Genomic DNA, 19,384 nt, shown 5'->3' with positions numbered 1-19,384 from the left:
CTGAGCCAGCTCTAGCCAGGCCGCCCCACACCCAGGTCCCACCTTGTAGTCATAGCCAGCACTGAACAGAATGTTGTTGGTCGTGGGGTGCCACTCAACCAGCCCCACACGCCGGCTGTGTCCGTGGAGCTCCAGGAGAGCCTCAGTCATGTTCCGCTTCAGCCCGCCCTCAGGAATCTCCCAGATCCGCACCTGCAGAGGAAAGAGTCTGGGCATCAGCTGGATGAGCTGGGGGAGAGAGGGCCACAGATGGCCCTGTTCCTAGGTTGCTGAGGGAGATGGCTGCTGGCTCAGGGTAGTGGTCAGAGACTTTGGGGGAGGGGGGTAGTGTTAGAGATGACAGAGAGCATCCTCGTTAGCCTCAGGTGTTCTCTTCTGCTGTGTCCTCAGACAATGAACATTGTTTTCACTTTTTTTTTTTTTTTTTTTTTTTTAATTTTGGACAAGATCTAACGTAGCTCGGGCTGGTCTCACTATGTATCTCACAATGACCTGAAGCTCCTGATCCTACCACCACCTCCAGAGTGTTGAGATTATAGCAGTGTGCCTAGTTTTTTTTACCACATCTGTTTTATGGGTTGCTGGGGATTGAACTCAGGGCCTCGTGCATGCCAGACAAGTACTCTACTAACAGAGCCACATCTCCAGCCCCTCCGCATGCTGTTCTCCTGCCAGGCTCAGACTGTCCCAGCAGCTTTTAGCAAGTGCCAAATTAAAAATCTGCCTTTGTTTTCCCCCAGCAAACCCCCCCCCCGAAGAAAATCTGCCTCTCCTTCTTCTGCCTCAGCTCCCCTGTGTGTCCTTCATGGTGGGCCCCTTAATCTGTCCCTGATCCTGGATGGACATCTGGGCAGAGGGAGGTTCTGGTCTATGCTAGGAGATAATGGGACTCAAGGGTAGAATTGTTGAGGTCAGTCTAGAGGTCAGGCCTAAGCCTGGATGATGGAGCTGCTGCTTGCAGTCTTGTGGCTGCAAAAAAGCAGAAAAGGATGGTCTGTGGAGAGAAGGATGGGCCAAGAATGGTCCAGGTGGAGAGCTCCAGAGAAGAGCGCACACAGCTCCAGAGAGAGGCACTGGGCTGCGGACAGACCTTGCTTACTGATACCCGCCCCAGTGGGCTTTGATGGCTCCATCCAAGCATGCTCTGGATCCTTGCCATGTCATCTGCAAGGCAGTGTGTGTGTGTTGGATGAGGATGAGGGTGGGGGGTGTCCTTGCCCTGCCTGGCCCACTGGGATGCAAAGTGAGACAGCGGTGGTAATGCTTATCAGCTATAAGGTGTTGTGTAGAGCTACAGAATTACGATGAGAAGTGGAGCCTCCCTCCCTCCGTCCCTCCTTTTTTCTTTCCTTCCTTCCTTCCTTCCTTCCTTCCTTCCTTCCTTCCTTCCTTCCTTCCTTCCTTCCTTCTTTCTCTCTTTTTCTTTCATTGGTTCTGGGGTTTGAGCTCAGGACCTTGCCCAGACAGAATAACCATGCAGTTGTTCTTGTTTTTATCATTGTTGATATTATTTCCTAGAGGTTAAGCAGCTGGAGAGGAAAGACCACCCATGACAACAACGCTGGGCACCTTTAGTTTTAAATTTTTTTAAATTTATGTATTCGTTGTGTGTGTGTGTGTGTGTGATTATGTGTAGGTGTGTGTGATATGCTTGTGAGTATGGGCACACTTACACCACAATGTGCCTGTGGAAATCAGAGGATAAATTTGGAGAGTCATTTCTCTCCTTCACTGTGGGACCCAGGGATGGAACTCAGGTTCTTGGGCTTGCTCAGCAAGTCGTTTTACTCAGTGATCCATCTCACTGGCCTTCAGATACCTTTAAAATAACCCCCTTTCAAAGCTTTGAGATATAATTTAAAGTTGACCAGAGTAGGCAACTTGGAAAAAAAAGGCAGGGTGAGAGTCAGTGTTTGGCAAGACTTTGCTAGAATGCCTGGAAACTATGGGCATTGGTGGTATCATAACTTGGAGGGCCTCTTTTGATGCCACTTGGTAGTGGTTAGGAAGGGCTACCAAGACATATGATACTTTTAAATATTTTTTGAGGAGAATATATTAACATTTTAATGTAATTAACTTCAGATTGGGCAAATACATACATATGTACATACATATACTGTACATTCTTTTTTTTTACTTTGCTAATTAAAATTTTTTTAAAAATTAATTTATTTCTTTATTTTACATCCCAGGTGCAGTTCCCCCTCCCTCCTCTCAGTCCCTCCCCTGCAGCCCACTCTGTTCCCATCCCCAATCCACTTCTCTTCCATTTCTGATTAGGAAAGGACAGGTCTCCCCTGACCCAGAACATGACATTATCAAGTTGCAGTAAGCATCTCCCCAAGTATTAAAGGCTTACAAGGTGACCCAGTATGAGAACAAATGTTTTATTTTTTTAAAATACATTTATTTTAAATTCCCCCCCCCTCTCTCCCCCTGTGTCTGTGAATGTGTATCTATGTGTGTACGTAGGCATGTCTGTGTCTACGTAGGTCTATGCCCTTGAGTGCAGTGCTCAGGGAGGCTAGAAGGCGGCACTGGATCACACGGGACTTGACTTGCAGCACCTAATATGGGTGCTAGGAACCAAACTTGGATCCTCTGGAAGAGAAGTGAGAGCTTAATTAATCATTGGATCATTTCTCCAGCCCCTTCTGTGATTCTCTGCAATGTAGCGCGGTGGTTTGAATGAGAATGTCCCCCATAGGCTCTGTGAACACCCCATCCCCAGCTGGTGATGCCATTTGGGGAAGTTTAGGAGGTGTGGCCTTGTTGGAGGAAGTTTGTTATTGGAGGTAGGTTTTCAGTATCCAAAGACTCTCTCATCCAGTTGACTCTCTGCTTCATGTTTATGGTAAAAGATATGAGCCCCCAGCTTCCGGCTGCTGCTGCCGCCATGCCTCCCTGCCATGACGGACTCATCCCTTTGGAACCATAAGCCCAGATAAACTCTTCTATAAGTTGTCTTGGTTGTGGTGCTTTCTCACAGCCACAGAAAAGTAACTGATATACCCAGGAAGGCATGCAAATATTCCCTGTGACATCGCCTAGACACGGTACAAGTGACTTAGTGGAACAACTCAATATATGATGTCATGCTAGCCATTTATTATAACCCTGAAGGCATCTTAAAGGGAGCCAAAGGCAGACCCCAGTCCCAGGAGCAAGGCCAGAACTAAGGTGCTTGAAGGGAACGAACGCCTTTGCCAACTTTCTTGACCAATAGGGTACGACTTCCTCAGACTATGGAAACAAGGACCTCCCCCAGAAAGCCCCTGTAACTCATCTATCAACTTGGTAAGAAAGAAAGCTTTTCCGTGGAGGACTTGAGACCACCATTCTCAGTCTAGGGAACACGTTTCCTCACTGGGACCCCTTGGTGGTTCGAGCTCTTCAGTAAAGCCTTGTGCCCACCACCACCTGCGAGTGTGCAGGAGTGACTGAAAGGGACCCAACAGGCCTGCACAAGGACTTGGGGATGGGGAGTAGTTTAGAAAAAATGGGGACAGAGAAGTCAGGGTGATGACTAGGAAGACACGCATTCCTTTTGTCCCCAAAATGTATTACAGGAAGGTGACTCTTGAATTGAGATGACTAATGCTTGGATTAGACATGTGTAAAACACACACACACACACACACACACACACACACACACACACACACACACTTTCTTCTTTTGTCTCCAAAGGCTACTATTATGCATGTTCCTTAGCTTATTTTGTTGTTATTGTTATTGTTTTCATGTGATTTTAAATAGTAAGTGTCTTTGCATACCGCTATGCACAGATATACTGAAAGGACCAAGCAGACCCTCATAACAGGCTACTCAGTCTTCTCTCAGTTCATGGGTCAACATGAGCATGCTAGGCCAGCCAGCCTCCATGGCCGTTCAAGGACAGAGCCTGGGACTTGTCCAGGCCTGCCCAAAAATGATAACTGTAACCCCCAACCAGTAAATTCAAAGGTTACACACCCTTACCCAATCATATGATGCAAAGGCTTGTGCCACCCTGCTTTTTTGGTTTTTCCTTTTAAAAATCCCTCATTCTGAGAGATCAGGGCCGTCCTCCTCCACCCACTGTGTCCGAGTGTTGTACACGAACCAAGCCTGGGCTTGCTTGTTATCAATAAACCCCTGTGTGTTTTACATCAAATATCGGCTCTGTGGTGGTCTTGCTCGGGTGTCTCGTAACACAGGCACAACAATACTATATATACACTACATGTATAGGCATATATATACGTGTGTGTGTGTGTGTGTGTGTGTGTGTGTGTGTGTGTGTGTGTGTATAATGTGAATGCATACATATATACACGTACTTTTGTGTGTGTTCATGCATGCTGAGGCCGAAAGTTGAGGTATGGCCTCTGCCCGGGGGTCCAACCCCACTCACTAGCTGAGTGACACTGGGTGAGCCATTAACCCCTCAGAGGCTCTGGCTCTTAGTCTAGAAAATAAAGAGACCCATGTGCCTTGCAGAGGCTTGTGGGTTCAGAGTTATGTGAATTGATGTGTTAAAGGGGTAACATAAGGGAGGTGGGACCCCAGCTCCAGCCCCTGGGAAGGATCTAAGTCTGAGCGAGAGAGCGAGAGAGTAAGAGAGAGAGAGAGAGAGAGAGAGAGCTACAGGTGGACACCAGCAATTGTTAAATGTAGGATCTCAAGGGGGACCAGGGAGAATGAATACCGAAATGAGAGGTATCCTTTTTTGATATCTGGCAGTTCCCCTCCTGGGCCCAGCTTTCTCATCTACATATTAAGCCCAGTTAGCTGATCTCCCAGACTTCGCTGACATTGCTGTGTGAACACCTGTGGGAAGGAACCACTCAGCTTGACCCACAGCAAAAAGTTGGCACCAGATACTTTAAAAAGCTGAAGAGGAGCTGCTGTTCACTGTGGGCTTAAAACACCCAGAAGGGAACTCTGGTCCCTTAGAATGCATGGAATTTGCTGGAAACAAAGTGTATCTGGGATGTGGGAGGAACACTGTGGTTCTGCCCAGAGGGTGTGCTGGGATTTTACTTCAATAAAACAGGAAGCCCAAGAGTCTGCCAAACAGGATTTGGGGAAGGAAGGGGTGGAGAGAAGTGCTTCTCCAGAGAGCCAGCTGTGCCCCTGACAGTCCCCTTCCAGCCCAGAGCCAGGGTCTGGTCACATTCAGTCACATTTAATCCATTAGCTAAGGGGACGGGGTGTCCTGGCTTCCAGGAGCTCAGAGTCTTCTGCAAGACAACAGATGTGTGCGTTAAGGTGAGTGCAAGGTCAGCATTAGGGACAGTAGATAAAGCCTCCAAGCCAGTGTGGGGACAGGGCAGCTAGCCAACAAAGCTGGGCCGTGTGCTCTCACGGGCTCCCTGCAAATCCAGGCTCTGACCTCAGCCACTGTGTAGTCTGTGGCCAAGTTTCTTAGATTTTCTGAACACTTTCCCTCAGCTGAAGGGCAGCTCTGCCTGTACCATGTTTCTCATCTACAGAACTGGATATGTACCTTCCCAGGAAGACGACCATTGGCTAATTTTATGTCAGCTTGACACAAGCTAGCCTCGTTTTAGAAGAGGGAACTGCTGTTGAGAAAATGCACCCACCAGACCGGCCCACAGTGCATTGTCTGGATTGATGATGGATGGTAGAGGGCACAGCCTGCTGTGGGTGGAGCCACCCCTGGCTGGTGGTCCTGGGTGCTATAAGAAAGCAGGCTGAGCAAGCCATGGAGAGCAAGCCAGTAAGGAGCACTTCTCCATGGCATCTGAATCAGCTCCTGGTTCCTGCCCTGAGTTTCTGTCCTGTCTTGGATGATGGACTGTGATGTGGAAGTATAAAATGAATAAATCCTTTCCTCCCCAAATTTCTTTCAGTAATGGTGTTTCATCACAGCAAGAAAAACCTAACTAAGCCAATGACTATGGATTTACAATACTTAGTTAAGTAATGTTCATGGAAAATTAAGGATCATAGACAACTTTTCTATAATTTATTTTTATTTTATGTGCATTGATGTTTTGCCTGCATATGTGTCTGTGAGAGGGTGTCAGAAGCCCTGGAACTGGAGTTACAGACAGGTGTGAGCTGTCATGTGGGTGCTGGGAGTTGAACCCAGGCCCTCTGGAAGAGCGGCCAGTGCTCCTAACTGCTGAGTCATCTCTCCAGCCCCCTATAGACAACTTTTCTATAGATCAAACTTAGGTGTGACTCTTTTTTCTTTTTAAAACTAAATAGTCGGTTCTGGTGGTGCAGGCTGGTAGGATTTGCTGAAGGAGGCAGAGGCAGGAGGATCTCGAGTTCGAGGCCAGACTGGGATACATATTTTTGGGAGCTGTAGGAGTGGCTCAGAGGTTAAGAGCACTGACTGGTCTTCCAGAGGTCCTGAGTTCAATTCCCAGCAACCACATGCAACCATTTGTAAGGGGATCTGATGCCCTCGTCTGGTATGGGTGAAAACAAAGCACTCATACACATAAAATAAGCAAATATTTAAAAAACAAACAAACAAATGTGTTTGTGTGTGACTATATGTGTGCATATGTGTTTGTGCATGCCGATGCTTGTAGAGGCCAGAAGACAGCATTGGATCCCCTGGAGCTGGAGTTACAGGAGATCATGAGTCACCTGTCATGGGTGCAGGGTGCAAGAGCAGCAGGCGCTCTTAGCCATGGGCCATCTCTTCAGCCCTTCTCTTCTTTCTTTCATTTTGAGTTGGTGTTTTGAGACAGGGTCTCATATGGCCCAGGCTGCCCTTGAACTCATCATGTACCTGGGGATGACCTTGAACTCTGTTATCCTTCTACTTCTCAATGCTGAGATTGTAGGTATGATCTGCAGCGCCTGCCTTTTTATTTTATTATCAAAACCAAGGTGCGATGCCCACACCAGCCCACACCTACAGGGTCAGGATCATCGGTATCGCTGTCTTTGGCCTCTGCATCTTCTGTCCCTGCAATGTCTAGGTCTTCAGGAAAGCGACACACGCAGCCATGGCCTCCTGTGACAACAGCACCTCCTCTGGCTCTCTCCTGAAGGCCTGCCTGAGGCTGTTCCACAGTTAACTTGGCCTTTTAAAGGTAGGAGTACACTCTAAAACAACAATTAAAATGATGCGCAGGCACACACACTGGGAACAAGGTGCTTTATCATCACTTTCAAGTCTCAGGGCTGACTGTCGTTATGTCCTGTGCTCTTGTTTTTAAAGTTGATTTTGTTTTGTGTGTGTTGTGTACATGTGTGCAGGGTTTTTAGTGGATTCTAGGGATTTGCACACAGGTTCTCATGCTTGCACAGTAAGGGTTACTGCCCAGGGAGACATCTCCTGGCTCCCAAAAGGCCAGCCCTCTATCTGTCTATCTATCTATCTATCTATCTATATCTATCTATCTATCTATCTATCTACCTACGTATCCACCCACCCATCCATCCATCATCCATCCATCCATCCATCCATATCCATCCACCCATCCATCCATCCATGTATCCATCTTTCTTGTTTTTCAAGACAGGGTTTCTCTGTATAACAGTCCTGGCTATCCTGGAACTTACTTTGTAGACCAGGCTGGCCTCAGACTCACGGAGACCTGCCTGCCTCTGCCTCCCGAGTGCTGGGATTCAAGACCACACTGGACTTTGCACTTGCTGTTCTTCACAGGAAAGGTAGCCCAGCAGCTCTGTCAACATCGGTGTCGACATGTACAGTACTGTGGCATTACGGTGGTTACAGAGCCACCAGGCCATACATAGCAGCTTCCTGTGGGCATGTCAGCTGCACTGTCCATTCTAATGGGAATGCCACTATGTACTTACCTCTCTTAGGGTGCAGAGACCACCCACTGATGCCCAGCTCTATGATGCAGGCCACTCTGCCTGCCTCCCCAGCAGGGAGAATGCTGCCTGGCACAGAACGGGAACCCAGGACACACTTCTTCCTTCCTTCCTTCCTTCCTTCCTTCCTTCCTTCCTTCCTTCCTTCCTTCCTTCCTTCCTTCCTTCCTTCCTTGTAGTGGAGACTGAATGCAGGCCCTTAAGTCTGCTAGGCAAGTACTCTACCACTGAGCTCCTCAGGAGGGATATTAGCTTTGGGTTGTAGAGAACAGATGCGATGCAGTGGTAGGGTTTGAACAGAAGGTAAAAGAAAGACACCGAGCTTGGCCCACCAGGGAGAGGGACCTCCCTCTCGATGCTCAGTGACCCTCTTTTCTCTTGGGAATCTTCTCCCCTCTCCTTGAACTAACTCTTCTCTCTCTGTCTCATGCTCTATCATCTCCCTCTGAGTACGGGGGTGGGGTGGGGGTACCCCATGAAGGTCGGGGAGCTTGAGCCTTGGAAAGAAAGCTGTACTGCCCTTCTCTGCCTGCCAGCCAGCCAGCTGCCCTCCCTAGCTGCAGCAGAAGCTATAAAAAGCACAGCCCTCCAACAATAGGTGACATCACCCAGCAGGCTGGCGAAAAGAGCTGGATTCTCTGCCAGATGCCAGGCAGAGTTATGGTCCCTTCCCTCCCCCAGGATGAGGCCTCTGGGGGAGAAGCTTCCTGAATCCTGCAGGGATGTAAGGGATAGACTACAAAAGACTCTCATGCCTTGGGGGAGGGGAATTGATCCCAAGGGACACAGCAATCCTGCCTGTGCTAAAGATTTCCCCAGGGTGAGGGATGGGGAGGAGCTGCTGGACTCTCCCTGTCTCCCAGTAGCATCCTCTGGATGTTTTGGGACCAGAGAACAATGGGGTTAGTGAGGGGTGGGCACATACTTCCAGGGAAAGGGCCAGGCCTGCAGCAAAGGCTTCTTTCTGAGATCCTTCCAGATGCTGTTCCCAGTCCTGCTAGGGGCCACTGTGTCTGGCATACCTGTGGACCTCCCAGACCCACCTCCGCATGTATGATGCACAGTAAGTTGACCCTTCAGGCTGGAATGGGTTGGCGGAGGAAGTCCAGAGAACTTAGAGCAGGAAGGCCTGTCAGAGACTCCTTACATTCTGGTTTCCAGGCCCAGATGGAGATGACTCTCTTGCATGGGCCACACAAAGAGGACACCAAGATGGAGTGTTCAATGGCTCCAGCCTGCTAGCCTGTTACGGTTGTGAGCCTCAGTTTCCTCCCCTGTAGAAAGAGAGCCTTGGCAAGGTAGCAGGAGTGTGGGGAGCTGATTAGGTTCCCCATGTAACCTTGGTTTCGGGTTCAGTTCTCCAGGGGAGGGGAGCTTCACCTAGGGTCTGTGGACTCCAAGGTCCTAAGCCCTGGACAGGTGTGGGCAGAAACCCGAGGGCTAAGGTGGGACTCAGAGCCTGGTTTCAGGAGCAGCTGGCCTGGCAGCTGCCTAAAGCTTAGCTCCTCCCTGATCTCAGACTTAATCACCTGTCTAGATCAGCAGCCCTGGGGGTGGGGGTGGGGGTGGGGGTGGGGCAGGGGGGCTGTTCCTATTCTCGAGCTTGCTTTTTCGCCCCAGCCTTCCACCTCAGAGCTCCACCCCCAGTGTGTGTGTGTGTGTGTGTGTGTGTGTGTGTGTGTCTTTCTGTCTGTCTGCCTGTCCATCCTTCTCCCTGCTCATCCATGCTGTGTGCAAACCTCCATCCAGTTGGCTGGAGCTTCATGTGGCTGTGACCCCTTGAGGCTCCCCACCCCCACCCCCTGGATCCCAGAGGATGCTCAGTTGGCTTGGGAAGCTCAGGTATCACTTCTCACCCAGCCTTATCTATCCCTACCTCCCTTTACAGCCTTCTCTCTTGCTCACCCCCCTGGTGACATCACCCACTCCACCATGCTGGAGGACCCTCCCTTTCTTAGGCACCCTGTGCACCTCCTCCAGGCTTGGGCCTGGGCCAGGGCTCTTCCTGGGGCTGCTTTAACCCTTTCTCTTCAGGTCAAAGTGTAATTCATACCGGCAGGAGTGAAGATGCACTAAGGAAACGCGTGGCCTCCTTTTTGTTACTAGACTGTCGAGACCATGGCCCCCAGGAAATTACAATTCCCGCAGGAATCTCACGCAGGGAGAAACAAGAGGCTGAATCCTGATGCCAGCCAGAGGCAAAGCTTGTCTCCAGGAAAGAGGTTTCGGTACAGTTTCGGAAGCTCGTTTGGCCACCTTGAAGAAGAGACTAGAGTCCATCATTGGTGGGCCAGTGATAAATAGGGCTGTACCCCACCAGGAGCGCCTACTGGATAAATAATTTTCCAAATGAATTGCCTTTCTCTTTGCTTCACTATTACTTTGTCTGTTGAATTGGCCTATTGCGCATGGGTGGCCCAAGCTCTGGCCCTAACAAAATAACCCCGAGTCTTCCAGGTCCAGCCCTCCCAAGTCTGCTTTCCTGCATCTGGGTCATCATTAGTCTCTCCCTCTTGTCTGTGCCCACACTATTTGTGGAACTTCAGTGTAGCCCTGACTCATCTGCATGTGTCTTCTCTCCAGCTGGTGGGCCCTGCCTCCTTGTGGGGGCTGTTTGCTGAGCCAGCCTGAGACAGCAAGTATCTGTGAGGTGCCAGGCGCAGAGCTAGGTATGGGCTTCCTCATACGCCTCCACTGATGGGGAAAAGGGCCCTGTTACTAATGGCCTCTGAAATGAACAGAGCCAGGGCCCAGAGAGGTGAAGCCATATACCCTGGGCACCCTGCTCAGCTGTGGCCCTGAGGTCTCATTCCAAGGCCACCAGATCCTGTAGTCGAGTTCTCTTGGGACCTCAGGAGCTCATCAGGCCCAGTTTGTCAGTGGGTACCAATCGTCCGGCTCCTGTAGCAGGGCTGAGCCCTGAGCTTATGTGACTACACACCGTGGATGTCTTGTGCTTTGGCTGCATCCAGGAGGATGAAGCAGGGGTGGAAAAGAAGGCCCAGCTAGCACCAGGCAGGTCCATCTCACCTTGATGTAGGTGAAGGAATCTGTGACCCGAGGGAGGCGGTAGTCCCAAGGGCTGGGGCCTGATCTGCCCCTCTCCAGACCCAGATGACCTGACTGTTTCTCCTTCCTAGCTGGGTCTTACACTGCCCTTTGTGTGCTACATCTTCCCTCAGCGGGGCCTGTCTTCCAGGGTGGCATGTCATGTGCCCCCCAATACCACCACCAGAGTGCATGCAAAGAGCCCCACTTCTCAGAGTGCTTCCTGCTGGCTGGGAGTCACGTCAGTCACACTTCAGCAGGCAGGGACAGAGCCAGATGCAAGCCCCATCCTTCCAGGCTCCCTGGATGGGTAGCCATCTTGCCTGCCCTCCTTCCTCCTGAGCCCCCGAGCCTTTCTTGATCTGACCACAGTGTTCCCTGGACTCACCTGCTCCACCTGCCTTCTTCCCAGGCCAGGGAGCAGCCTGTGATTTTCCCTGTCACATGTCCTGGCTCCACCACCTCCTGCCCACATGTCTGCAGCTCTACTCTTCCTGTGACCTGGCCCCTGCTAGCTGTCCCCCTGTCACGTGGACCCCGAAGCAGCTAACGACAGTAACAAAACCAACAGGCTTCCTTTCCTGCCTTCCTTCACTGTCCCCACGGGCACTTCCTTCACGATCGCCGCCCTCAGGAATCCCAGTCAAGTCCTCTCCACTTTTCCAGCTCCCTTCACTTCTCTGTCTGATCTCATCATCAACTTGATGAATTCATGGAGATGCTACAGTCAATATCTCCTTTCCCATCATATCCATTCACTCATTCATTCATTATCTATCTATCTATCTATCTATCTATCTATCTATCTATCTATCTATCTATCATATATCCATCCATTAAACCATTTCTCTGTCAGTCCATGTACCCAGACGTCCACCCATCCATCCATGTGTGCATTCTTCCAGCCATGCATGCATCCATGCCCAAGTCCTTCCATTGATGCATCTAACTGTTCATTCAATCTGCAGTAGGTTTTTTTTGTTTTTGTTTTTGTTTTAGATATGAGGTCCTGTGTTAGATGCCAGCGGTGCAGAGCCAAACTTCCCTCTGGAGTTCATAGTCCAGCCTGGGAAGTTAGGGACACAGCTCTGAAGTTGTTTCCAGTTCTAGCACCTTGGGCTCGTGGCCTGTCCTCAGACTATGCGGTGAACACAGGTAGCCCCGGTGGCCTGGCTGAAAAGCAGAGCCACCTTCACTTGGGAACAAAGGGACCCCCGTACCAGCTTGGCTAACACTGTGAATCCGCCTCTGTTCCACTGCCCCTCTGACACATGCAGACCTGAGTGGGGAGTGGGGAGAAGGCTGTGTTGAAGCCAATGTCCCTGGATTTTTCAGCCCCCTTTCTACCTCCATCTCTGGGGACTGAACGCAGATCCTCATGCTTGCCAGCCAGCACTTTACCTCCTCCTTCGCATCTACACAGTCACCTGCTCTCCGCCCAGGTGACCAGCAAAGCTCAGGAGCCCTCCTCCCCTTGCCTCACCCCTTCCTTCCTTCTCCTCTGCACCTTCCTCTCCCCCCTGCCCTGCATCACAGAGCACAGGCAGAGGCTGAATCACACCGAATTTTTTGATTCTAATTCTCACCTACACTTCCACACTCAGCCACTGAAGCACGGGTGTGCCCAGCAAAGATCCTCTCCTCAGTCCCTCCCTGACCCAGTCCTCTCTATCTTGGGACTGGCTGGAGGAGGGAGGGATCGGGCACAGGGCTGAGAGGAGAAAGAGGGTAGTGTGTGGACAGAGGCTCTCTGGGGGAAGCAGGAGGTGCGGGCTCAGGGTCATTCCTGGGGACCACCACTGCTCAGCTCACCGAAGTGTCCTCGGAGCACGAGGCGATAATGTTGTCAATGAAGGGGTTCCATTTGATGTCCAGCACATTGCCTTGATGACCGCACACCTTGGGGTAGTTTGGCTCGATTCTGCCTGTCTGCAAGGGAGAGACGACGCATTAGTTTGGTGACCCCACTCAGAGTGGCTCAGAAAGGAAAGATCTTTGCCTGGGCTCCTCTGCTGAGGTGGGCTCCTTCACTGGGGTGGACTCCTTCACTGGGGTGGGTCCTCCTTCACTGGTTTTGGTGGGCTTTCCTTTCTCTTCACTGGGGTGGGCTCCTTCACTGGGGTGGGCTCCTTCACTGGGGTGGGCTCCTTCACTGGGGTGGGCTCCTTCCCTGGGGTGGCCTCCTTCACTGGGTGCTTTCCTGGTGGCCTCCTTCACTGGTGCCTCCTTCACTGGGGTCCTCCTTCACTGGGTGGCCTCCTTCCCTGGGGTGGCCTCCTTCACTGGGGTGGGCTCTTCAGGCCCTTTACTTACTTTCTGTGTTCTGATGGAAACTCATAGGCTGTTTGGACTTTTGTGGCCCAGCCAGCTGCTGGTTTTTCTCAGCAGGCTGGAGCCACAGCCAGGACCTTGAACATTCCTAGGCTCTGATAAAGGTGTCAAGGCTATTACCCAAAAAGGGGGGTAAGAAACCCTGCCTCCTCCATTCCTGAGCCCAAATTCCTTAAACCCTCACACAGGCTCCACCCAGCCCCTTCACTCGGGAGGGGACACTTCAAGGTCAGTTACAGCCCTCAGTGAGTCAACATCATCAACGCTTGAACCTTGTCACTTGCAGTGGCTCTTTCCTCAGAATCCCAGGTGTCTGGGGGACACCTTGGGAGTCTTCTCTTGTGAGAATTATGCTATTTTTTGGAGTGTGTGTGTGTGTGTTGTGTGTGTGTGTGTGTGTGTGTGTGTGTAGGCTGGAGGTCAGGGGTCAACCTCTGGTGTTCCTCAGAAGCCATCACCTTATTTTTAGAGACAAGGTCTCTCACCGTGACCTGGGACTCACCAATGAACTGGATTGGCAGGCCAACCAGCTCCAGGGGTCCCGTGAGATCTTTCCCCCAGTCACTGGGGTTGTAAGCATGTGCTACTGTGCCCCCATCTTTTATGTGGATTCTGGGGGTTAAACTCAGGTTCTCAGGCTTGCACAGGAGACACTTTGTACTAAGTTGAATCATCTTAATTGCCCCATTAATGTCATCTTTTGTTTGTGGTGGTATTGTGTTCCCCAAAATATTGTGCACCCTAATAAACTTATCTGGGGTCAGAGAACAGAACAGCCACTAGATACAGAGGCTAGAAAATGGTGGCACTCACACCTTTAATCCTAACATTTCAGAGGCAGAAATCCCTCTGGATCTCTATGAGTTCAAGGCCACACTGGAAACAGCCAGGCATGGTGACACATGCCTTTAATCCCAGGAAGTGATGGCAGGAAAGCAGAAAGGTATATAAGGCATGAGGACCAGAAACTAGAAGCTTTTAGCCTGGTTAAGCTTTCAGGCTTTGGAGCAGCACAGTTCAGCTGAGAGGCATCCAGTCTGAGGAAGCAGGATCAGCTGAGGAATTGGCGAGGTGAGGTGGCTGTGGCTTGTTCTGCTTCTCTGATCTTCCAGCATTCACCCTAATACCTGGCTCCAGGTTTGGTTTTTATTAATAAGAACTTTTAAGATTCCTGCTACATTTGTTTTAGCTTAGTTTTGTGTTATATGTATGTCTGTGTACCGCACATGAGTCCTCAGAGGCCAGAAGAGTATGTCAGATCCCTTGGAACTAGCTTTAGAGACAGTTGTGAACCACCATATCGGTTCTGGGGTTCAAACCTAAGTCCTTGGAAGAGCAACCAATGTTCTTAACCACTGAGCCATCTCTCCAACAACATTTTTTGTTTGTTTGTTTGGTTTTATTGAAGCAGGTTCTCACTCTTAACTTGCTAGAACTCACTCTGTAGCCCCGGCTGGCCTGGGATCCTGGCGCTCCTTCTAACAGCCTTCCAGGGGCTGGGATTACAGGCATGCACCACTGTATCCAGTGTATTTGGTACTAAGTGGGAGTGGGATCCAGTGCTTTGTGCAACCCAGGCAAACGCTACCAACCAATCTACACATACCTCCAGCCTTAGACTATAATTTTTTATAACAAGATGTAAGCTGAGACTGAGCCATATATGACCCAGGATCTACTGAGGTGTTATTATTAACTCTCTCAACAAACCTGTGCATTAGACGTGAGGAAAGGAAGCGTCCCCAAATCAAACAGCAAAAGTCCAGGCTGGGATTTCCAAACAGTGTGATTCCTCAGGGCAAGCCCTTTGAATCTTCTCGCTCTTAGCCAGTGCCCCTCCCCCCAGTGCCCCTCCCCCCAGTGCCCCTCAGCTTGGCAGCGGGATCCTGCCAGTGCCCTCACTCTCTCCCAAAGCCGTGGTTCCGGCTCATCTCAACGCTGCACTTGAGTATCTGCTGAGCAAAGCTGTCTGCATCAAGCTTCTGGCACCCAGCCCAGCCCAGGCCACTCGGAGAGGCACCAAGGCCATCCATAGCCAGCCATCAGGAATACTGATCTAGGAGCCCACGGGAACACACTGGCACTGGAGGAAGAGGTCTGCCACATTCCTGGACCCTGTGCAGAGTGAGACAGATGGGAGCCATGCTCTGAGAGAGAGAGAGAGAGAGAGAGAGAGAGAGAGAGAGAGAGAGACAGAGAGAGAGAGAGAGAGAGAGAGCAGAGAGAGAGTTTGGGTGTACATCCCACAGCAGGCATGTGGAGGTCAGAGGACATGAATTCTGGGACTAGACCTCAGGTCATCAGGCTTGTGCTGTATATAAGCATCTTTACCTGCTGAGACATTTTTCTGTTTTTTGAGACTTGTTTGTCTTAAAGACAAAATCTCATGTAGCCCGGACTGGCTTTGAACTCGATACCCATTGTTAACTTTGAACTTCAGTTCCTCATGCTTCCAGCTCCTGAGTGCTAGGATTGCAGGCATGCACCACCACCGCTCTCGGGCTTATACCAGGCTGGAGACGGAGCCTAGGGCTTTGTGCCAGGGTTAGGCAAACACCCGACCAACTGAGCTACATCCCCGGCCCCGAAAAGACTCTTAGTAGGACACAGTTGGGCAGATGTAATAGATGCAAAGAGCCTCGTGAACACAATGAAACAGTTAAGCTGTGATGAATTTTTAATACTCTGTGCCTCGGCTTTTATTATAATTTATTTAATTGTAAGTTAATGTAATTTAATTTTTAATAAAGGCCATACTTAACAATCGGCTTTAAAAAATTCCTAGAAACTTAGCTGTAGGCTCTCGTAAGACAGCACACACTGATACAACACAACACTCCTAGTACTTCAGGACGTCTGCACATTTGCTACATTGACATAACAATGAAATAACAAGTCAGACCTTCTAAAATCGTGTGTGTGTGTGTGTGTGTGTGTGTGTGTGTGTGTGTGTGTGTAAATCAGCGACAGGAGGATCTGAATTTGAGGCTAGACTGGGCTGCACAGACAGAGTGCCTCATAAATAAGTGAATGAATATACAAACAAACAAATAAATAAAGTAGCTAATCCATTCCCCATAGGGGCTGTGAATAAAGTAGACCCTCGTCTATCTGTCTCCAAGCCTGGCTGCAAGCTGCTGACTTCTTCCAATACTCCAGGCTAGCTCCACTAGTACTCACGCTGACACCAGTGTAGACAGATACTACTAATATGTATTAGTATAATCAAATCTGGGGCTGGAGAGATGGCTTAGCAGGTACAGCGTTTTCAGACCTGAGGACCCGAGCTTGGATCTGTGGCACCCTGTAAAAAGCCAGGCACAATGGTGTTCATCTATAACCTTGGAAGTACAGACAGGCAGATCCCTCGGGTTTGATGGACAGCTGGTCTACCTGAGTTGGCTCCAGGTTCAGTGAGAGAGCTCCTCTCAAAAACTCAAGGTGTAGAATGGCTGAGGAAGACACTCCATACCAACCTCTGGCCTCTACACACACACACACACACACACACACACGATCAAAGGAGAGAGTAGATCCTTTCACCTGCCAGTCTTCAAAGCCGCTCTGGCTGCCATCCAGTGCCACCTTCTCATACTTAATATGAGCTCCCCACCGATATTGCTGCTGACTCTAACACAGACTACCATTATTAATATATCTTACCAAATACGATCAGATTTAAACCTCAGGGCAGTTCGATTTTACAGCCAAGAAAACAAGTTTGGATTGCTTGTGAGTGTGCCCAGGGTTTTCCAGTGTGACACATCAGAATGACTTGCAGGCTTGTATTGCCTGTGGCCTGTGGGCTGCAAGTATCCCAGAAGAGCCATGAGCACATCCCAACCTATTTGTAGATACAATGTTATATTGTAGTGTCAAAAGGTTGGACAGCTATGATAGATGATCGGTGCCCAGAACTGTCCCTATAGTAGGTTCCTTGGGGGCTGGAGTGTAAGATGCCATCTGGTCCCTGAGCCTCTGAGGGCTTTAGCTTCCACAGAGCCAGACAGGGACTTAGTGTAGGATGGATGGGAGGGCTCATGGGGAGGGGAGAATGCAGACCAGGATTAGGTTGCATGGGAATCCATTCCACCTGTCGATATTCCAAGCTTGGGGCGTGGCTTTCCTGGAGGCCCACTGGGCAAGATCATTTTAATACTTTTATTGCATTAATTTTTTTAAAAAAGTACTTTATTTATTTAGTGTGTGAAGAAGGGCACACATATGCACACATGTACAGGTATGTGAGTAAGCATGCCCTGGTGTCTATGTGGAGGTCATGGGAAAATTTTCATGAGTCAGTTCTCTCCTTCCATCCTGTGGGTCCTGGGGTCAAACTCAGATCGCCAGGCTTGATGGCAAGAGCCTTTACCCACTGAACCGACCATCTCACTGGTTCTGTTTTATTTTCAAGACAGCATCTCACGTAGCCCATCAGGTCAGCCTCTGACTCAGTTTGTAGCTGACGTGAACTTATCTTCCTGCCTCCACATCCCAAGTTCTGGGATTCCAGGCATGAGACACTCTGCCCTAGCATCACAGAGCTCTACCACTCACCACACTTGTAACAGGTTCACAGCCCCTGGGTAACAGTTCCACTTGGAGAACTTACTCCAGGGAAGCACACCAAGACACCATTATTTTTCCCCTGCAGAAGCCCTGCATAGAAGAGTCACAGCATGCCAGTTTAACAGCAATGGCGCTGTTAAACTGAGGAACATTTATCGGCATGAGGAGTGCTAAAGATCTAACATTTACTGAAACAGAATTGTGTTCTATACACGAAATGATCATTACTAGAAACTGCACAATCTGTAAGAAAACACACTATAACGTTCGACGTGAGTATTCTTAACTAGCTGAGTATTAGTAACGACTTCTGATTCTTTTATAAAGCTACTGGCTAGTTTTTTTATTTATTTTTTCCAACTTGACACAAGCCAGTCATCAGAGAGGAGGAAGCCTCAACTGAGAAAATACCTCCATTAGATGGGGCTGTAGACAAGCCTGTAGGGCATTTTCTTAATCAGTGATTGATGTGGGTGATGCCACCCCAGTCTGGTGGTCCTGGGTTCTATAAGAAAGCAGTCTGAGCAAGCCATAGTGTTGTAGAATGTTATTTTAAGGTGTGTTACTTTTGTTTATGTGGCATTTGTTTAATTCTGTGAAGCTGTGTTACTGTGCCTGTCTAAAGCACCTGATGGTCTAATAAAGAATTGAATGGCCAATGGCAAGGCAGGAGAAAGGATAGATGGGGCTGGCAGGCAGAGAGAAGAAATAGAAGGAGAAATCTGGAAGAAGAAAAAAAGAAGGAATGAGAAAGGAAGGAGGTGGACCCAGGGGCCAGCCATCCAGCTGCACAACAAGCCACAGAGTAAGAGTAAGATTTACAGAAGTAAGAGAATGGAAAAAGCCCAGAGGCAAAAGGTAGATGGGATAATTTAAGGAGAGTTGGCAAGAAATAAGTCAAGTTAAGGCTGGGCACTCATAATTAAGAATAAGCCTCCGTGTGTGAATTATTTGGGAACTGGGTGGCAGGCCCCTCAAAAGAATAAAAAACCAACCAGCAACACCATAGGAAGCAAGCCAGTAAGCAGCACCCCTCTGTGGCCTCTGCATGCATCAGCTCCTGCCTCCAGGTTCCCTCCCTCACTGCTTTTGTTGATGAACTGTTATATGGAACTGTGAGTGAAATAAACACTTTCCCCCCCAAATTGTTTTTGGTTATGGTGCCTCAGAACAGCAATAATAGACCCAACTAAGACAATAATAAACATTTAATTTTAAAACCTTTTTAAAAGATTTATTTTTAAGTCGGGTGGTAGTGGTACACACCTTTAATCTCAGCACTTGAGAGACAGAGGCAGGCGGATCTCTGTGAGTTCAATGCCAGCCTAGTATACAGAGTGAGTTCCAGGACAGCCAAGGCTACATGGAGAAACCCTGTCTCAAAACAACAAAATAAACAAAAATTATTTTTATTTATGTGCCTCTGACTATCTGTGTGTCTGCCACATGTGTGTGCTTACTTGTAAAGGCCAGAAGAGGGTTTTGGAGTCTCTGGAGCAGGAGTAATAGATTGTGAGCCACCTAGCTGGGTTCTGGGAACTAAACTGGGTGGACCCTTTGGAAGGGAAGTAATCTCTTTTAGCCACTGAGCCATCTTTCTAGCCCCTATCTTGAAATTAAA

General features: G+C 49.3%; 1 protein-coding gene and 1 long non-coding RNA gene across 5 annotated transcripts in view; one reads left to right on the top strand and one right to left on the bottom strand.

Annotated features, from left to right (window-relative positions):
• Coro2b (coronin 2B) overlaps positions 1–19,384 on the bottom strand; it is a 112,830-nt gene that overhangs the window by 13,619 nt on the left and 79,827 nt on the right. For both annotated transcript variants that reach the window (XM_028867114.2, XM_037207425.1), the window contains exons 3-4: positions 12,676–12,792; positions 43–192 (exon numbers count right to left, since the gene is read on the bottom strand). In XM_028867114.2, coding sequence (XP_028722947.1) covers positions 43–192; positions 12,676–12,792 — 267 coding nt within the window. The remainder of the gene's footprint in view (positions 1–42; positions 193–12,675; positions 12,793–19,384) is intronic.
• Positions 5,095–11,569, top strand: LOC119088313. 3 transcript variants are annotated; one of them, XR_005091939.1, is made up of 4 exons: positions 5,095–5,256; positions 6,951–7,064; positions 8,795–8,878; positions 9,922–11,569. It is a non-coding gene; the product is annotated as an uncharacterized LOC119088313 (long non-coding RNA). The 3 variants fall into 3 exon arrangements; XR_005091938.1 differs by having other exon boundaries at positions 9,875–11,569; XR_005091937.1 differs by having other exon boundaries at positions 9,850–11,569.

Source organism: Peromyscus leucopus, chromosome 7, assembly GCF_004664715.2.
Source record: "Peromyscus leucopus breed LL Stock chromosome 7, UCI_PerLeu_2.1, whole genome shotgun sequence".
In the NCBI taxonomy this organism is placed as follows: Eukaryota; Metazoa; Chordata; class Mammalia; order Rodentia; family Cricetidae; genus Peromyscus; species Peromyscus leucopus.
This window is presented reverse-complemented; position numbering and strand designations above follow the sequence as displayed.